The 19168-nt window shown below is 38.8% G+C and overlaps 1 protein-coding gene across 1 annotated transcript in view; it reads right to left on the reverse strand.

Annotated features, from left to right (window-relative positions):
- SEPT10 (septin 10) overlaps positions 1-19168 on the reverse strand; it is a 98254-nt gene that overhangs the window by 16973 nt on the left and 62113 nt on the right. The window contains 3 exon segments of the mRNA XM_012723256.1: positions 1967-2063; positions 3757-3918; positions 16230-16416. Of these exon segments, the coding sequence (XP_012578710.1) occupies positions 1967-2063; positions 3757-3918; positions 16230-16416 (446 nt within the window).

Below are 19168 nucleotides of genomic sequence, written 5' to 3' on the forward strand. Positions count from 1 at the left end.
AAACACGTCTTTTGCAGCAACATGGATGGAGCTGGGAAAGATCATGCTTAGTGAAACAAGCCATAAAGAAAAGGGAAAATACTGGATGGTTTCGCTAATAGCAACAGTATAACGGGCCAGGCGAGAAAATACTAATAATAATGAATAGCTATATAACGGAGACACTTTATAAGGGTGGAGTGGGGAGTGGTATCAAAAGCAGTGTTGGGAGAGAAATGCACTGGACTATGGTGATGGCATATGGGTGATTTTGTGATAGGAAGCCCATGCGGATTACAACTGAGATGGAAAAATGCACAAAATAATATAAAAATAAACTATTAAAAAAAAAGAAGAATTTCTTGAATTCACACATTTGAAATAACAAAACAATGAAATGACAAGTCTGACTAAACTGCTATGATTGTCTTATACAATAAGGAAATTAATCTTGCATTATACACACTGTTTTATAGGCAATGTTAATTAATAGATTGGAAGATTTCCATTTATTATTTGTTAGATATTAGATAAACAGGAAACTGGGAGAAATATAGTACATAAGAAAGTGGTCCAGTTTCAACATTTTGGTTTAGGAGCTTAGAAAACTACACTCAGGACAGTTTGTGCAACATTTTTAAAAAGGGTATATAAAATTGGCTCTCCCTGGTGGTGCAGCAGATTAAAGCACCGCACTAAGAAGCTAAAGCCACTTCAGCAAGAGTTTGATCCCTGCCCCGGGAGGTGACCACAAGGCGTGGCAGACCTCTCCTGACACCTCGCTGCTCCCATCAGCAGTATGCTTAGTTGATCTGTCTGTTCTGCTCCCCATTCTGTCTCTGGTGAAGCCTCTGACCACCCCTGCAACTCTGGCCTGTACCCCAGTTCTGTATGCACGAATAAATAAATCTTAAAAAAGTATAAAAAAAATTTACTTCACTAGATTTAAAATAGTAAATTTGCATATTCAAGATACCATCTATCAAACTCTTATAATATGCTACAATTAAGATTGTGTTAGACTTCAAAATTAGTGAGTAAATTTAGATGTTTTTTACTATATTTATTGTACAAGGACTACAAAAACATGTTACTGTAACCATCAATTTTTGCATCTACATACATGTTACTATAACCATACAATTTTTGCAATATATATTCCTATATATTTTATACATTAGAAATGTTTAAATTGCTATTATTTTTCATTGTTTATAAAATGTCAATTCAAAAGAAATGTCTGGCAACTTGTACTAATAGGGGTAATCCTGTCCCTGTTAATTAGCATCTCAAGTAAATGAATCAGATTATACTAATTACAGCTGGCCCTTAGGATCAGTTTCTGGACTAAAAATCCATGGATACACAAGTTCCTCATATGAAATGGTACAGTATCCTCTGGTATACTCTATATCATTTCTAGATTACTTATAATGCCTAATACAACAGCTGTTGTACTGTTTAGAAGAATGACAAAATGTCTGTACACTTTCAGTATATGATAGGCCTAAATATATAGTATACATTTTTCAGCCATAGTTGGTGGAGTTTACAGATGCAGCTCATAGATCTGGAGGGTCAATTGTACTTATTATAGTAATAGAGATACAATCCTAAAATTTTTTTAGTTGTCTGATTATACTATTTTGGAATAATAATTGGCAATATTCTGATGAGGAAAAAACTAGCTCTCAAGAAGGGGTATGGTGTTGCAGAGTTAGTAACTAATTTATGCATTATTGAAGCACTACTATTTACAGTCAAATTATATTCAAAGTATCGGACCAGTGCTTCTCACCTTTCTTAGTACACCTGGGTAGCCAATGTGCTATATAAGAAATGTAGAAGTGTGTCTTTAAAGACTTAGCTAAAACAGAACACAACCAATCATAAACCAAAGTAAGCATCACTTCAAGGAAAGCGTTAAATGTAACTTTCAGAGTACCGGACAATGTATGTACTTTTAGATATCACTTATCTCATTTACCTTGTACAATACCCCAGGGGTACTGGCGAGCTTTGACCATTTTATTTCCAACTTTTACCTCATCCATACTTCCTATTACAGCAAATGGCAAATGTTCCTGCAAAGAAACCAGGATATCTGTCACATTTCACACCTATGTGATTAATGATGAGAAAGATTTTAATGAAAATGGAGAATAGTACATAAATATTTATTAAATGTCAAAAATTGTCAAAAATCAAATGATCTGTTGTGTGTCAGATGTTCAGAGCTTGGCGGTGATATATACAATGGGTCTACAAGAACCATTTTCAGCCCTATGAAAAAAACTCAGCATTCCCCACACATAAAGTATTATGCTACAGTAATAACAAAGAAAATTATCATTTCCTTCAAAAGTATCTTTGTTCTAAAAGAGAACAAAGAAATTATACACATTCATGTACACATAAAATGAACTAAAATGTATATCCTATTTACTGTGTGGCATAGATATATGTTATTAACACAATTATGTAGTCCCAAATAAATGCTCAATACAATAAATTTTAGAGGATTTTAGAGAAGTGAGCAATCTGTATAGGCAGGAAAATACAATCCAAACTGGAGACAGTGCAGAGTAGAAGGAACAAGTTAAAGATTTTAATGAAAGCTAGATTCAAGGGGCAGTGAAATCAGTTTGTCTGGCGCTGAGGGTTAATACAGTCTAACATATAAAAGTACCATTTCAATATTTAATAACGACATTATTATTGTACCTACTGAAAAATTATTTCCCAGGTGGGAATAAGAAATATTAGATCTAAAGACAATTCAATACAGAAATTAAGATACTTTGTTTACATTAGTTTTCTATAGATTTAGCATAGGTATCTTAATAAAAATTGCAAACAAAAAAATCAGAAAAGGAAAAGAGGAATAATATGAACAGTTACTGTTGAGTGAAGCAGTGAACGAAGATCATATCCTCACAACAACCCTTAAATATTTCCCTTAAATATTATCCTATTTTTTAATCGGTAAAAGTTTTAAGGGGATTATAACTCTTCACAAATCATATAGGTATGTCTGTCTGATGTCAAGACCTAGGGCACTTGAAAATATAAAGATATTTAAGAAATTTAATAGCAGAAAGTAACAAAGAAAACAGACATCATCAAATAGATTTTAAAATTCTAAAGCATAGAACTCTACAGGATAGGGTTATGTTTTTAAAGATGGGATAGAAAGGCATCTTTCTAGAGCAGTTACTTCCACAAAAGATGTATCTCAATCTCACAAATGTCATTACTTTATTTAGGCAAGGGGGAAGGGGGAAAGTGCATGAGGAAGAGAGAGAAGAGGAGATGCCCCAATACATTTTCTGATCATAGTTTTTCCAACCATATTCCTACACTGAACTTTAGGAAAATATACCCGTTAAAGTCTTTTTGGAAGACATGGGTGAAATTATGTTAGTAGTTGGCCCTCCCTGGTGGCACAGTCGGTTAAAGCACAGCACTAAGAAGCTAAAGCCACTTCTGCATGAGTTCGATTCCCGCCTGCCCCAGAGGTGACCACACAGCATGGCAGACCTCTTCTGACCCACCCGCTGTTCCCTTCAGCAGTGTACTTCGTCGATCTGCCTGTTCTGTTCCCCACTCTCTCTGGTGAAGCCTCTCGTGGCCCCTGAGCCTCTGGCCTGTACCCTAGTTCTGTATGCACAAACAAATCTTTAAAAAAAAAAAAAAAAAACGAAAGAAAATATATTAGTAGCAACACTATAATTTTTCCACATATAGAACGGAATCAATAATCAATTAGGAGCTTACATTCATTGAAGCATTAATTTTAGCAATGGTTTCATCATCTGTTGGGAACTGGTATATCTGGACACCATTGCTGACTAGTTCACTCATGAGCTTGATCTTAAACTTCTGTAGTTCGGTTTTAGAAATTGCATCTGCTTTTGCAATCACGGGTATAATGTTCACCTATTTAGAACAGAGAAAAACAAAGTCCCATAATTGAAGATTTATTTTTAAATACAATATTTTTTGTATTCAAAACCATTCAGTCTCAGGTCCTCCCTGGTGGCACAGCACTGTGAAGCTAACTGAAGTTACTGCAGCATGTGATGTGGCCCACATGGCACAGGAGACCTTTCCTGACCTGCCTGTTGCTCCCCACAGCAGTGTATTTCAGTTAATCTGCCTGTTCTTTCCACTTTGTCTCTCGTAAATTCTCTCACCATCTGCATTTTTGGCCAGATCCCAGTTCTTGCATGCATAAATAAATCAATCTTAAAAAAAAAAAATAATAAAACCATTCAATTTCTGAAATTCCCTTTACAGAGATCAGGAGATTTGCTGAAAATGTTGCCAATACCTGACTTAGATACTCAGTTTCATTCTTATTATACACCCTTAAAAAACCATTCCTATAGTTCCTAGTCTTTGAGGAATTGCTTTTAAAAAGCAAAACTCTTGTAAGAAAAACCTTCCATCTGAAATTAGGTTGAGAAATATTGCATTTTCTCTCAAAGATTTTTATAATCCCATCACACACAAAATAAATGTAAGCAATAAATGAACCTGCCTGCTTAATTAACTAAGAATTTGTTTTCAGGCCCTCCCTGGTGGCGCAGCGGGTTAAAGCACTGCACTAAGAAGCTTAAGCCACTTCCGCATGAGTTCGATATCCGCTGCCCTGGAGGAGAACCACATGGCATGGCAGACCTCTCCTGACCTGCCCACTGCTCCCCTCAGCAGTGTACTTCCTCGATCTGCCTGTTCTGCTCCCCACTCTGTCCCTGGTGAATCCTCTCACCCTCTGCATCTCTGGCCTGTACCCCAGTTCTGTATGAATAAATAAATAAATCTTTAAAAAAAATTTTTTTCCTTATAATATAATCAGGTCACCCTAATTGATCCCTCAGCAAAACTATGTTAACAGGTTAAATGTTTCTCTTTGCCTCATTTCAGCAGATGGCCTCCAAGTGAATCCACTGAATCTATACTGCATTGTCAGACTCCTACTTAGAAGTCAAAGCAAGGAAATTTTCAAATATTAAGAATTCATGTTCAAAGAAGTCACTTTATCAATACTTAAAGTCCTATCACTGGCTAGAGAAAAAGTGATTTGGTGTCATAAAATCAATTACTTTATAAAGCTAGTTCTACAAAGTTAATGTTAGGGGGATGGATAAATTTGGTAAAAGGGGTTCTCTATATTAGTGAAGGACAGAAACTAAACTCTTGATAGTAGCCATAATGTAACATATACAGATTCTGATTTAAAATGTTTATACCTGAAACCTATTTAATGTTACTTAAAAAAAAAAAAGAGTTAAAAAGAAAAAGACTAATGGCTTTACAAATAATTGATGTCTCCACAAATTTAGGGGATTGTAGGCTTTTAGCTTTTTGGTTTAGTTTTTAGTGAAAAACTTTGCACTAAATTATGTGAGTCAAGAATAAGGTATCTATATAATTTTCACAAATAAAGGAAAAAGCAAAAATAACATACCCTATATCTTATCTCTATAATTTATTCTCCAATTGCACATTTATGCTGCAAAGTAGTGGTAATTTTTTAAATTAATTGATTTATGCATAGAATTGGGGTGTAGACCAAAGGTGCAGGGGGGGGGGGGTGAAAGGATTCACCAGACAGAATGGGAGCAAAACAGGCAGATCTACTGAAATACCCAGCTAAGGGGAACAGTGGGCAAAACAGGAGAGGTATGCTGTATCAGGTGGGTTAGCATCCTGACCGGGAATCTAATGTAGGTCAGTGTAACCATGGTAACACTGAAAACCCTTATGTCACCAGGCAGGCCCAGTTGAATACTTTTTCAACTACAGTAGTCCCTCCTTATCCATGGCAGGTATGTATTCCAAGCCCCCCATGGATGCCTGACATTACAAAGGTCACTATACATACACACACATACTATTTTCCTGGTAATTTCAGTTTACTTCTTAAATTTTTCATGTGATTTTTCTCAACCTAAATTCAGGTGACAGATTACACTTATAAGAACCCTGATTTGTAAGAGTAGTTGTTGAAACTCCATCATCTGTAGAAATGAGAAGTGATTTATTAACCTAGGATAAAGGTATATAGAACAAAGGTGAGCTGCTAGTCCCATGAGATTGTGGCCTGCCTGTAAAGTTATTTATTGGAGGCTGGCAACCTTGGGTTCTCCTTTCAAATTGAGTGAAGGCAGAGAGAGGATTCCACTACCAAAAGTCAACAGTCAGTCCCAGGAAATCCAGGCTCTGCCTGTGGGGCTATTGGAGACTGGTGAGCCTGCACCTCCCTCCTCCCCCTTCCTCTACTAGAACTGAGTGAAGGCAGAAGGAAGGCTCTACAAACAAGGTGATCAGCTAATCCCAGAAAGTTGTGGCCTGCATGTGAGAGGCTGGTGGCCCCACGTTCCACTTCTGGAACTGAGCTGGGGTAAAGGGAGGGCTATATAGACAATGGTGAGCAGCTGTCCCAGAAAGTCAAGAGATTATCTGCAAGACTGATGGAGGCCAGAAACTTCCTGAACACCCCTTCTGGAACTGAGTAATAGCAGAGGGAGGGCACCCATAAACAGTGACCACCAAGTAGCCCTCTGGATCCAAGTAAAAGCCAAAGGAGGCTCCAGCAAACAAAGGTTAGCAGTGAGATCCAGCACTGTGCCCTTTAGCTGGCACATGACTGGGAAGCTGGTGACCCCCATGCACCTATGCTCCCTATCTGTAACTGCAACTACTTGGGAGAGTATGTTTTAGCTCAAACACAGTGTTAGAGTCTGTGTGAACCCCTGCTGCATGAATAGACCATGCCTGGCATTGCAGGTTAAGAAGCACATGTAGGGGACTAGCAGCATACACAGACTCAGTGATCTTTAGGGTATCAACCCATCCACAGCATCAGAGTCGCTGGGAAGTCTGGTATCAAAGTAGTGGACTCACCCTGGCCAGCAGTCTCATCTCCCAGTAGGGGTACCCCAAGCTATGCCTGATAGTAACAGTATCACAGTGGCCTAGCAAATTTAACAAATTTGAAAACAAACAACAACGAGAAGGAAAAATACAAATAACCAAGCAAACTATCTGGGGAATGACACACCACAACAACTAAAAAAAGTCAGCCCCTAGAATTCAACAATAACATGGAAGAATTTGTCTGCTAGACAAAATTATCTGCTTGACAGAGAATTTAGGATCACTATGACTAGAAAACATAAAGATGATGACAAGGAAAAGAATGATCTGACTGGAGCACAAACTAAGTCTTTAAAGAAGGAAATAAAAGAAACACAAGATATTAAAAATATAAAATATTAATGGAGAAACTATAAAGAAACCTGGGAAAAGCAATCAAAGACAACACAAAAAATGAAAACTACAAAGGAGGTCCCAGCAAAGTTTAGCAGTGAGATCCAGCATAATCTGCCTACAGAATACTGATGTAAAAGTCTTCAACAAAGTCCTAGCCAACAGAATTCAACAATGTATCAAAGGTAATACACTAAGACCAAGTGGGATTTATTCCAGGGGTACAGGTGGTTCAACATCCAAAAATTAATTAATGTAATAAAATACACCAACAAAACAAAAATAAAAACCATACTATCATATCAGTAGGTGCTAAGAAAGCATTTGACAAAGTTCACATCTATATATGATGATGGCCCTCAAGATACTTGGGATAGAAGGAACATAGTTTAAATGAATTCCAAGTCAGAGCAGTAAGACAAACAAAAAATTTCAAATAGAAAAAGAAGTGAAATTATCACTATTTGCAGACAATATCATCAACCTGAAAAAGAAATTAAGAAAACTATTGCACATTTAATTGAAACAAAATTTAAAAAATACCTAAGAATAAACCTCACAAAGAGGTGAGTGACCTATACAAAGAAATTTATAAAATATTTTTAAAATAGAGGACAAAAAGTAATAATTTTATGAGACAGGCACTGCTCATGGATTTTTAAAAAATATCACTATTAAAATGACCATCCTACTAGAAGCAATTTACAGACTCAATATAATTTGAATAAAACCTCAACACAAACTTCAAAGAAATAGAACTATTATTGATAAAATTAATATGGAACCACAGAAAACCTCCAATAGCCAAAGCTCTCCTGAATAAAAAGGAGAATGGAGCCATCACATTCCCAGGTTTCAAAGTATACTACTGAGTCATAATAATTAAAATAGTACATTACTGAAACAAAAACAGGCATACAGAACAATGGAATCAAATAGAAAGCTCAGAAATAAAAGTCATACCTATATGGACAAATAATCTTTGACAAAGAAGCAAAAAATAGGCAATATAACAAGGTCAGTTTGTTCAATAATAGTGCTGGGAAAATGCTCATGCACAAAAAGTCAACTTAAATGGATCAAAAAATTGAGCATAAGAACTGAGACCACAAAATATATAGAAGAAAATATGTGTAAACATGACATAAATCTCCAAAACATTTTTGAGAAACTCATCCTCCAAAGCAAGGAAAGTGAAGGAAAAGATAAACAGCTAGGATTACATCAAACTAAAAAGGTTCTGTATAGCAGAAGAGACATTAACCAAAACAAAGACACACTACTGATTGGGAGAAATTTTGCACTCCATACAATTGATAAGGGTTGAACCCAAAGATCTACAAAGAATTCATACAATTCAACAAAACAACGTAAATAATCAAGTAAAGAAAAGGGCAGAGCTTTTCCAAAGAGGAAATGCACATGAAAATATTTTTCATCACTTATAATCAGGGAAATGCAAATCAAAATCACAATGAGATATGAAGTAGTAATTTTATACCAAAAAGAATGGCACATATTTAAAAAAAAAAAAGTAGCAACAAATGTGAAGACATGGAGAAAAAGGAACTCTCCCACTGCTGGTGGGAATGCAAACTGGTCAACCACTATGGACAGCTATGTGTTCCTCAAACTACTATAAATGGAGCTATCATATGACCTACCAATTATTCTCCTAGGAATAACAAAGAACACAAAAACATTAATTAAAAAGGATACCTGTACCCTTATGTTTGCTGCAATGCAAATGTCCCCAAATAGATGACTGCATCAAGAATAATGGATTACTACTGGTAATCAAAATGGATAAACTCATGCCATCTGCAGCAACATGGATAGATAGATTATACTCAGTGAAATAAGTCAAAAGGAAAAAGAAAAATATTGGAAGAAAATAGGGGAACTCTATAAGGGACTATGACAGAAGAGCTCAATAAATATTTTTCCTAGGAAAACATACATATGGCCAAGAAGCACATGAAAAAATGTTCATGACCTATCATCCAGGGATCAAATCAAAACCCCTAGAGGATACAACCCATATCAAAAAAATAAGAAAAAAAAGTATTGGCAAGGATATGAAGAAAAAGGATATCTTATACACAGCTGATGGGAATGTAGATAGGTCCAAGCCTCTATGGAAAACAGCATAGAGTTTTCTCAAAATATTAAAACTGAATCTAACATATGCACAACAATTATACTCCTGAAATGTAAGAACACTAATTCAAAGAGATATATGTACTCCTATGTTCACTGCAGCACTGTGCGCAATAGTTAAGCTATTGAAACAACTTCCTATTTGTCACAACACGGATAGAGCTGGAGGGGATTAAATAAAGTGAAATAAATAAAAGGGGAAAAACAATTACTGGATAGTGTCACTTCAAATGGCATATAGAAAAAGAAAACAAAGGAGTCAGATAAACTCAAATTAGTAGCAAATTCAAGATATCTATAAAAATGAGGTACTAGGTGGAGATCAAGATGGCGGCAGAGTAAAGACACCAAGATCACTGCTCAGGCTTGCACAGGAATTGAGGACTGAAAATGGACTATAGACTTACACACTACGAGTTTCAACCCAAATGAAAACACCCTGGACTCACTAGAAGGTAGATGTCTGAGGGGGATTCGGTGATTGGGGAGTTCCAATAAGGGAACTCCTGGGACAACCTAGGCATCTAGGAGTTTGGCGGGCTGCAGGAGCCGCTTTGCTCCAAGCTAAAGCCCTGGAGGTGAAGGGGGATGGCTCACCTCGGTGAGTGGAACCCAGGCTAAGGAAAGACTGCAAATCTGATCTGCAATACCTGGGTACAGGGAAAAATCTCAGAAACTGCAGACCCGATCTGGAGTACCTGGGTGCTGCGCAAAGCTGCTGAGGACCAGCTCGACCAGCTCCGGAATGGGCAAGACGGTGGAAGAATAAAGATGCTGAGAGGACTACATTCAAGCTCGCAAGGGAATATATAAAAACGGACTATAGACTTACATGCTACAAGTTTCAACCCAAATGAGAACGCCCTGGACTCACTAGAAGGAAGATAACTGAGGGAGGAGATAATTGGGGAGTTCCCATAAGCTAATTCTTAACCAGAAGCGGAACAGACAGGATTAGCAGAACCCTGCAACTCTGATCAGGGGAACGCCAGTGGCTTCCTACTCATTCAGCTCCTTTAAAAATCTAGGTAGGCCCTCCCCGGTGGTGTAGCATGTTAAAGCGCAGCACTAAGAAGCTAAAGCCAGTTCCTGCCTGCCCCGCAGGTGACCATATGGCGTGGAAGACCTCTCCTGACCCGCTCATTGCTCCCCTCAGCAGTGTACTTCGTCGATCTGTCTGTTCTGCTGCCCACTCTGTCGCTGGTGAAGTCTCTTGCTGTCCCTGAGCCTCTGGCCTATACCCCAGTTCTGTATGCACAAATAAATCTTAAAAAAAAAAAAAATCTAGGCGGCCAGACACCAGAAAGTGCTGCAGAGGGAGGCTGACTGCGGCGGCAGCTGCGGCTGTGGCTGCTCTGCACAGCTGCAGCAGCATTTTGCTCCAGCCCTACTACAGCCCTGGAGATAAACTAGGACAACTCAGTTAGGGAGAAGAAACCAAATTGTGGGAGAAGACTGCAGCTCGGAACCAGGAATGCCCAGACCCAAGATATGACGTAGAGGTGTTGCCATCCTTTGCTCCAGCAGCCTCTACAAAGCCCTGGACAACACAGCTAAGTGAGTGGATCCCAAGCTACAGCAGGGGGTGGGGTTAAAACAAACAAGCAAACAAACAAAAACTTAGACCCCAGGAGGTGGAGAAGAATTAGCAATTGGGGCCCCTCTAGTCCTACCTGCATCTCCTGCCCCCACAACAGAGATCTGAGACTAGGCAACATTAGGGTTTGGTCAGGTCTTGGAGTCAATCTTAAGGCGTGGTCAGCAAGACTCACAAAGCCCCTGAGTTAAAGAGGAGGAAAAAAAAAAACAACCAGACAGGACCCAACCACAGGCTCAACCCCAGGAAAATGCAACAATTTTAACAATCTTCATGGGCACATTCAACATACAGAGGCCCTAGGAAGGGCCTCAAATGGGGAGACTTAAGGGGTCTACCTGCTTACCGCATCTACCCACAAAAAATGTGGTAAAACCCTGGAGTTAAAAGAGATACAGCTGGGCTCTGTGAGAGGACCTCTGGCAGTGGGGAGGCACTGCTCAGGGAGAGACTGGACTAGACACAGAGAGTCCTGAAAGCTCAGAGGGAGGACTGGCAGCCTGCTCAGCTGGGAGGATTTCAGCCCTCTGGCACTCCCCTGCACTCCTGTGGGAAGGGGGAGATTCCACCCTAACATCAGAGACCTGAAGACTTGTGAGCCAGAAAGGCTCACAGTACTTAGAGAATGAACAAAGCCAGCACCAACTCAGCCACAGGCCCAGCTCCAGGGAGACCTACAACACTTCTAAAACATCATAACCACCACGGGCACACCAAGCATAGAGGGAACCTGGGACACCCGAAAGTTACAAAGATCAACAGACACCTTACAGAAGCATGGACTCACTGTGTTACTAGAAGAGGCTGAAAACCACAAGAGACCACTGACTGTTACCAGCTGAGACAACAGACACAATTACACACAGTGGGCGCTGGGAAAAATAACACAACTCAGAATATCCTCCACAACTGAAGTGTATGGAAGTCCCTCAGCTATTCCAGAAAGAACAAACAAACAAAAAGGTCAATAATAGCAACACCGTGTCTCAGCAAACAGAAAGTATCAGAAAATACACAACAGGGAAAAGAAGACAAACAAATATTCACACAAGTCCACAGGGGGAAAATTCAACAAAAAAGAAATATAACAACTAAACAGACCAATTACAAGCAAGGAAATAGAAGTAATCAAAACCCTCTCCAAAAATAAAAGTCCAGGACCAGATGGATTTACAAATGAATTTTACCAAACTTTCTGAAAAGAACTAGTGTCTACACAGACTCATCCAAAAAACTGAAAAAGAAGGAAAACTACCACAAACGTTCTACGAAGCCAACGTCACACTAATAACAAAACCTAACAAAGAAAACACACAAAAAAGAAAACTTCAGACCAATCTACCTAATGAACACCGATGCAAAAATCCTCAAAAAATAATCTTAGTTAACAGAATCCAACAATGCATTAAAAGAAAAATACATCACGACCAAGTGGGCTTTATCCCAGGAGCACAAAGACAGTTCAACATCAGAAAATCAATTAATGTAATCCATCACAACAACCAACAGAAGAATAAAAACCACATAAATCCTATCAATAGATGCGGAGAAGGCTTTCAACAAAGTTCAGCACCCATTTATGTTTAAGGCCCTTGAAATCCTCGGAATAGAAGGAACATACCTCAACATGATAAAAGCCATCTATGACAAACCCACAGTCAATATTATCCTCAACGGAGAAAAGCTGAAAGCCTTTCCTTTGAAATCAGGAACAAGACAAGGGTGTCCACCCACTATTGCCACTGCTCTTCAACATAACGTTGGAAGTTCCAGCCAGAGTAATAAGACAGGGAAATGGCATACAAGGAATCCAAAGAAAGAAAGAAAGGGAAAGAAGAATTAAAACTATCCTTATTTGCAGACAATATGCTAATTTACATGGAAAACCCTAAAAACTCCAAAGAGGAACTAATCAAAACCATCAACCAGTTTAGCAAGGTAGCAGGATATAAAATCAACACACAAAAATCAAAGGCGTTCCTATACACAAACAACCAATCAGAAGAAGCAGAAATTAAAAAAAAATCCTCATTTCAATTAAAACAAAAGAGTCAAATACCTGGGAGTCAACCTAACAAAAGAGGTGAAAGACCTCTACAAAGAAAATTACAAAACACTGTTAAAAGAAATACAAGAAGACACCATGAAATGTGTCCTGCTCATGGACTGGGAGAATTAACATCATCAAAATGGCCATCCTGCCAAAAGCAATATACAGATTTAATGCCATCCCAATAAAAATCTCAATGACATTCTTCAAAGAAATATAAAAAATGTTGATGGGATTCATATGGAACAGCAAAAGACCTCGAATAGTCAAAACCCTCATGTCTAAAAAAAAAAAACAAAATGGAGGCATTGCAATCCCAAACTTCAAGCTATACTACAAAGCCATAATAATCAAAACTGCATGGTACTGGAACAAGAATAGACATACAGACCAGTGGATTCAAATATAAAACCCACAAGTTTATGGATAGCTAATTTTTGACAAAGGAGCAAAGAAGATACAATGCAACAAAGAAAGTTTGTTCAGCAAATGGTGCTGGGAAAACTGGGAAGCTACATGCCAAAAAAAATGAAACTAGATCACTACCTCACTCCATTCACAAAAATCAACTCGAAGTGGATTAAAGACCTAGAACGGAAACCATAAAATACCTGGAAACAAAGATGGGCCAAACACTACACGAAATACACTTCAGCGACATCTTTAAAGATAGAGCACCCAAGTGAAGGCAAAGACAAATAGATGGGGCTACATCAAGTTAAATAGCTTTTGTACATCAAAAGAGACATTACAAAAAACAGACAGCCCACTAATTTTCTCACACAAAACCAGTGGTAAAGGACTGATCACAAAAATATACAGAGAACTGACGAAATAAACAACCCCATCAAAAAATGGACATAAGAGCTAAAAAGACACTTCTCCAAAGAGGAAATGTAGATGGCCAACAAACATATTAAAAAATGTTCAACATCACTCGTAGTAAGCAAATTAAAACCACAATGAGATACCACTGTCTGGTTGCCCGGGACCCCAGCCCCATGATTCAGCAGCCAAACCCGCCTGTTGTACACGTGAGCAGTGCTCTGATTGGCCAATGTACACGTGAGCAGTGCTCTGATTAGTCAATGAATGCTATTTAAGCAACTGCCATAATGGACTGGGGGGGGGGCAGCAGAGAGGAGGCAAGCTAGAGCAAGTGAAGGAAGCAAGCAGGAGGAGCAGGGGTAAGGCAGCAGGGAGGAGGAAAGCTAGAGAGAGAGAGAGAGAAGCAAGCAAGCAGGGGGAGAGAGAGAGAAGCAGGCAGGAGGTGGGCACGCACACGAGAGAGAATAATAAAGGGTCCAGAAGAAGATATATCGGGGCATCTCTCTGTTGGCAGAGAGTGCGTCACAAATGGTGCCGAAACCCGGGAACGAACCAGGGGTAAAAGCTAGGGACAAGTGGTGCCGAAACCCGGGAACGAACCAGGGACCTTTAGATCCAGTCTCGGCAAAAACCAGGGACCTTTAGAACCAGTTTCAGCAAAAGCTAGAGCAAGCAAAGGAAGCAAGCAGGAGGAGCGGGGGAAGGCAGCAGGGAGGAGGAAAGCTAGAGAGAGAGAGAGAGAAGCAAGCAAGCAGGGGGAGAGAGAGAAGCAGGCAGGAGGTGGGCGCGTGCGAGAGAGAGAGAGAGAAGAATAAAGGGTCCAGAAGAAGATATATTGTGGCGTCTCTCTGTTGGCAGAGAGTGCGTCACATACCACCTCACCCCAGTGAGAATGGCACCTCTTAAAACAAGTGGCAACAACAAATGTTGGCGAGGATGTGGTGAAAAAGGAACTCTCCTGAACTGCTGGTGGGAATGCAAACTAGTACAACCGCTATGGAAAACTGTTTGGAGGTTCCTCAAACTGCTTAACATGGGGCTTCCCTACGACCCAGTAATCCTACTCCTAGGTATCTACCCAAAAGACACAAAAACACTGATTGAAAAAGATATCTGCACCCCCATGTTTACTGCTGCTTTATTTACAATTGAAAAAACATGGAAGCAGCCCAAACACCCAAAAGTAGATGACTGTATTAAAAAGATGTGGTACATACATACAATGGAATATTACTCAGCAACCAAAAAAAAAAAAGAAACACATGTCTTTTGCAGCAACTCGGATGGAGCTGGAATAGATCATGCTTAGTGAGATAAGCCAGAAAGAAAGAAAAATACCGGATGGTTTCGCTCACAGCAAAAGTATAATGGACCAGGCGAGAAAATAATAAGAACAATGAACAGTCATATATCAGATACATTTTGTGGGGGTGGAGTGGGGAATAGAATAGGATCAAAAGTTGGGGTGGGGGAAGGAAGTGCACATAACTGTGGTGATGGCACATGGGTGACTTGGTGATGGAAAACCCACGGTGATTATAATTGAGATGAAAAAAAAAATGTACAAAATGATGTGAAAATAAGCTATTATATTTAAGGAAAAAAATAGAAAAAAAAAAAATGAGGTACCAGAGAGCCCTCCCTGGTGGTGCAACAGGTTGGGGCGCAGTATTGTATGCTGGCTGCAGCTTCAACGTGAGTTTGATCCTCGGCCCTGGAGGTGACCCAAATGGTGCAGCAGATCTCTCCTGACCCGTCCGCTGCTCCCCTCAGCAGTGTACTTCATCAATCTGCCTATTCTGCTCCCCTCTCTGTCTGTGGTGAAGCCTCTCACCTTGCATCTCTGGCCAGTACCCCAACTCTATGAATAAGTAAAGAAAAACCTTAAAAAAAAAAAAAGTGAATGGGAATCAGAGAAGGAATGGCAAAATTTAAAAAGTATGGAGTGAGTACAATGGAGTCTGGTGGAAGACTACGCAAGTTCTGATGGTTGGTGTAATATGTGGTAACAACATCTGAAGGAGATCCTATACCTTTCAGTCATATACAAACATTGTAAACCAGTATTACCTCAGTAAAAAATAAAACATATAAATGAAATATATATTCTGGAATTTAGTCACTAGAACTGGACTAAACTTATATGTCAATATTTTTTCTTTGCATCTCATTTTCTAAATTAAATTTCTCTGTAAAACAATCTGAGATGAAAAGTTATGGAAAGTATTAACAATTTTACTGAATAGAAATTATGATATATATACAATAACAATAATAAAAATACTTTAACAGCTACAAATAAATATCCAACCATGATAGTTGATTATATTATCATACCTTGCTGTCAAGGCTCTTCATTGTTAAGAGATCAAGTGTCTTCAGAGAGTGACCTGTCGGTGAGATGAAGTATAGGCACACATGGATACGAGAATCATGGTAGTTAAAGAGAGACCGCTTAATCTTCAGTTCTTCTTGGAGATAGGCCTCAAATTGAGCATCTACGTAGTCAACTATTGGTTGGTAGCTAAAAAAAAATTATTTATTACAACATAATCATGCTACTTTAATAATTTGTGCAACTCTAAAATTTGAAACCTGTATTTTTACCTGTTAATACCTATGTTAATATCTATCTATGTAACATAACATATGGAATATGCATGTAGAAAGATAGTACGTTAAAACCATGGGCTTTATTTTATAGAGATTTAGGGGTCTCCATGTTGGCCTAGTGGTTAAGTCTCAGCACTATCATGCTATCACTGATATGGGCTGAGTTTGATCTCCAGCCAGGGAGCTAACCTCCATGGCACAGGAGACCTCTCCTGTCTGACCTGCTGCTCTCATTGACATAGTATTTCAGTAGATCATCCTGTTCTGCTCCCCACTCTTTCTCTGGTGAATCCTCTCATTCCCTATGCCTTTGGACTACACCCTAGTTCTTGTATGCATAAATAAATGAATATAAATCTTAAAAAAAAAAGACTTTACAATGAATTTACATTCATCCTTTCTCACATTCATTCATTCATTCATATAGTGGATCCCTTTCTGACAAAGTTTCCTGTAACTTGCCAGAAAGCTGAGAAAGGCTTAGTGGCTAAGGTAACCAACATGGCATAATATTTAAATAAGAAAAGGCATAACTTAACAGTTAAATTAATCAAATTCAAAAGATGTCTCAGTTTTTGTAGCAGATTAGTAAGGGATGAAAACATTAGCATAATAAAGAAGCAGGCATATATCAAATGTAATTAAGCTAGTTATGGAGGCATGTTTTTTTTTTAATTATAAAGAAAGGAAAATAAAGTGAATTTTACACTAATATCCTCTAAGTCTTTGCTCAGATCATTTCCCCCTTAGGCCTTTTCCTTCTAGCTATTTGATTCTATTGATCCTCAAGATGTAAGTCATCACAGAGCATGTACAGGGCATATACTGCAAGATTAGTTAGTAAATATTCCAACTCATTTTGATAATTATCTTTGTAACCCCAAAAAAATAGCAGTGCCTTGTACAACTTAGGTCCTTAATATATATGTACAGAAATGAATTTTACCACCAAGTTGCCTCACCTATTTAATCCTTGGAGATCATCAACCCACGCAGATGGTAAGCAATGTGAGGAAAGAGACAGTATCTTATACATCCATGTTTTAACACATGAATTAGAATACCTTGAATATTATCAGATGAACTGTTAGGAACATCTGTCAGTATACACAACTGTACACATCATTCTTGGGAAGCTGTTTTAAATGTGACCCAACATAATTACCTCCTCCAAATAATAAAATAGTAAAAATCAATCGTCATTTAACATAAAAAATTAAAAAAAGATTTCATTAATGACAAAATAGATCAGTAATTATTATATGATCTAAATAAATAGCCATACATTTTTCTTTACATGAATGTTTTGTATTATACTTGTCTCAAATGAAAGCCATACACATTTCCTGCTAAATAAATATACCACTAGGAATTCATTCATAGTAACTTACACTGGCTTTCCATTTCCAGTAAACTGCAAAATCACTCTTCTAATAACATGAAAGATACTGTCTTAAAATGTAAAAGTCATCTCCTTATAGGGACCTCCCTGGTGACACAAGGGGTTTAAGCAGGGCACTTATGAAGCTGTCTGCAGCCACTTTAGCATAAATTCGATCCCTAGCCAAGGAGGTGACCCACATGGCACAGCAGACCTTGGCTGTCTTGCGTGCTACTTCCCTTAGCAGTTTATTTTGGTTAATCTGCCTGTTCTGTTCCCCATCCTGTCTCTGGTGAATCCTCACAACCCTCCGGCCTGTACCCCACCTGTTGTATGCATAAATAAAATAAATCTTTTTTAAAAATCACTTCCTTAAAAGTGGTAAAGAAATAACCAGGTAAAAATTCAACATTGAAACCAAGAGGTAGCCAGAGTACTAGAGAGTAACAGGCGAAATCCAACTTGATGCTGGTTTTCTGTAAGTAAAATATTATTGAAAAATGTTCAAGTTCATTTTTTATGTGTTGTTTATACTGCTCTTATATGACAATGGAAGAGCTGAGTAGTCCACACACAGACTATATGTCTTGAATAGTTTGAAATATTTACTACCTGGCCTTTTTCAGAAAAACAGCACTAATCAGATGGCAGCAGAGTAAAGATGCCGAGATCACCACATCCAAGCCTGCATAGGAATTGAGAACTGAAAACGGACTATAGACTCATTTACTAAGAGTTTCAACGCGAGATCACCGCATCCAAGCCTGCACAGGAATTGAGGACTGAAAACGGACTATAGACTCACTTACTGCAAGTTTCAACCCAAACGAAAACACCCTGGACTCACTAGAAGGTAGATAACTGAGAGGGAATCGGCGATTGGAGAGTTCCCTTTCCCAGAAGGGAACTCCCGGGGAAACCCAGGCCCCTGGAAGTTCCTCGGGCTGCAGGAGCCGCTTTGCCCCACACTAAACCCTGGAGGTAAAGCTGGACGGCTCAGCTCAGTGAGTGGAGTCCAGGCTGCTGAAAGACTGCAAATCTGATCCTCAATACCTGGGTGAGGGACAAACCGCTTAAACTGCAGACCCGATCCTGAGCACCTGGGCGACTCGCAAAGCCACTAATCAGCTCCACCAGCTTGGAACCAGCAAGACAGCGGCAGAATAAAAACTCCGAGACGACTACATCCAAACTCACACGGGATTATACAAAAACGGACTATAGACTTTCATGCTACGAGTTTCAACCCAAATGAGAACGCCCTGGACTCACTAGAAGGAAA

This window comes from Condylura cristata, unplaced genomic scaffold, assembly GCF_000260355.1.
Source record: "Condylura cristata isolate star-nosed mole 26May11 unplaced genomic scaffold, ConCri1.0 scaffold00010, whole genome shotgun sequence".
Taxonomy (NCBI): domain Eukaryota; kingdom Metazoa; phylum Chordata; class Mammalia; order Eulipotyphla; family Talpidae; genus Condylura; species Condylura cristata.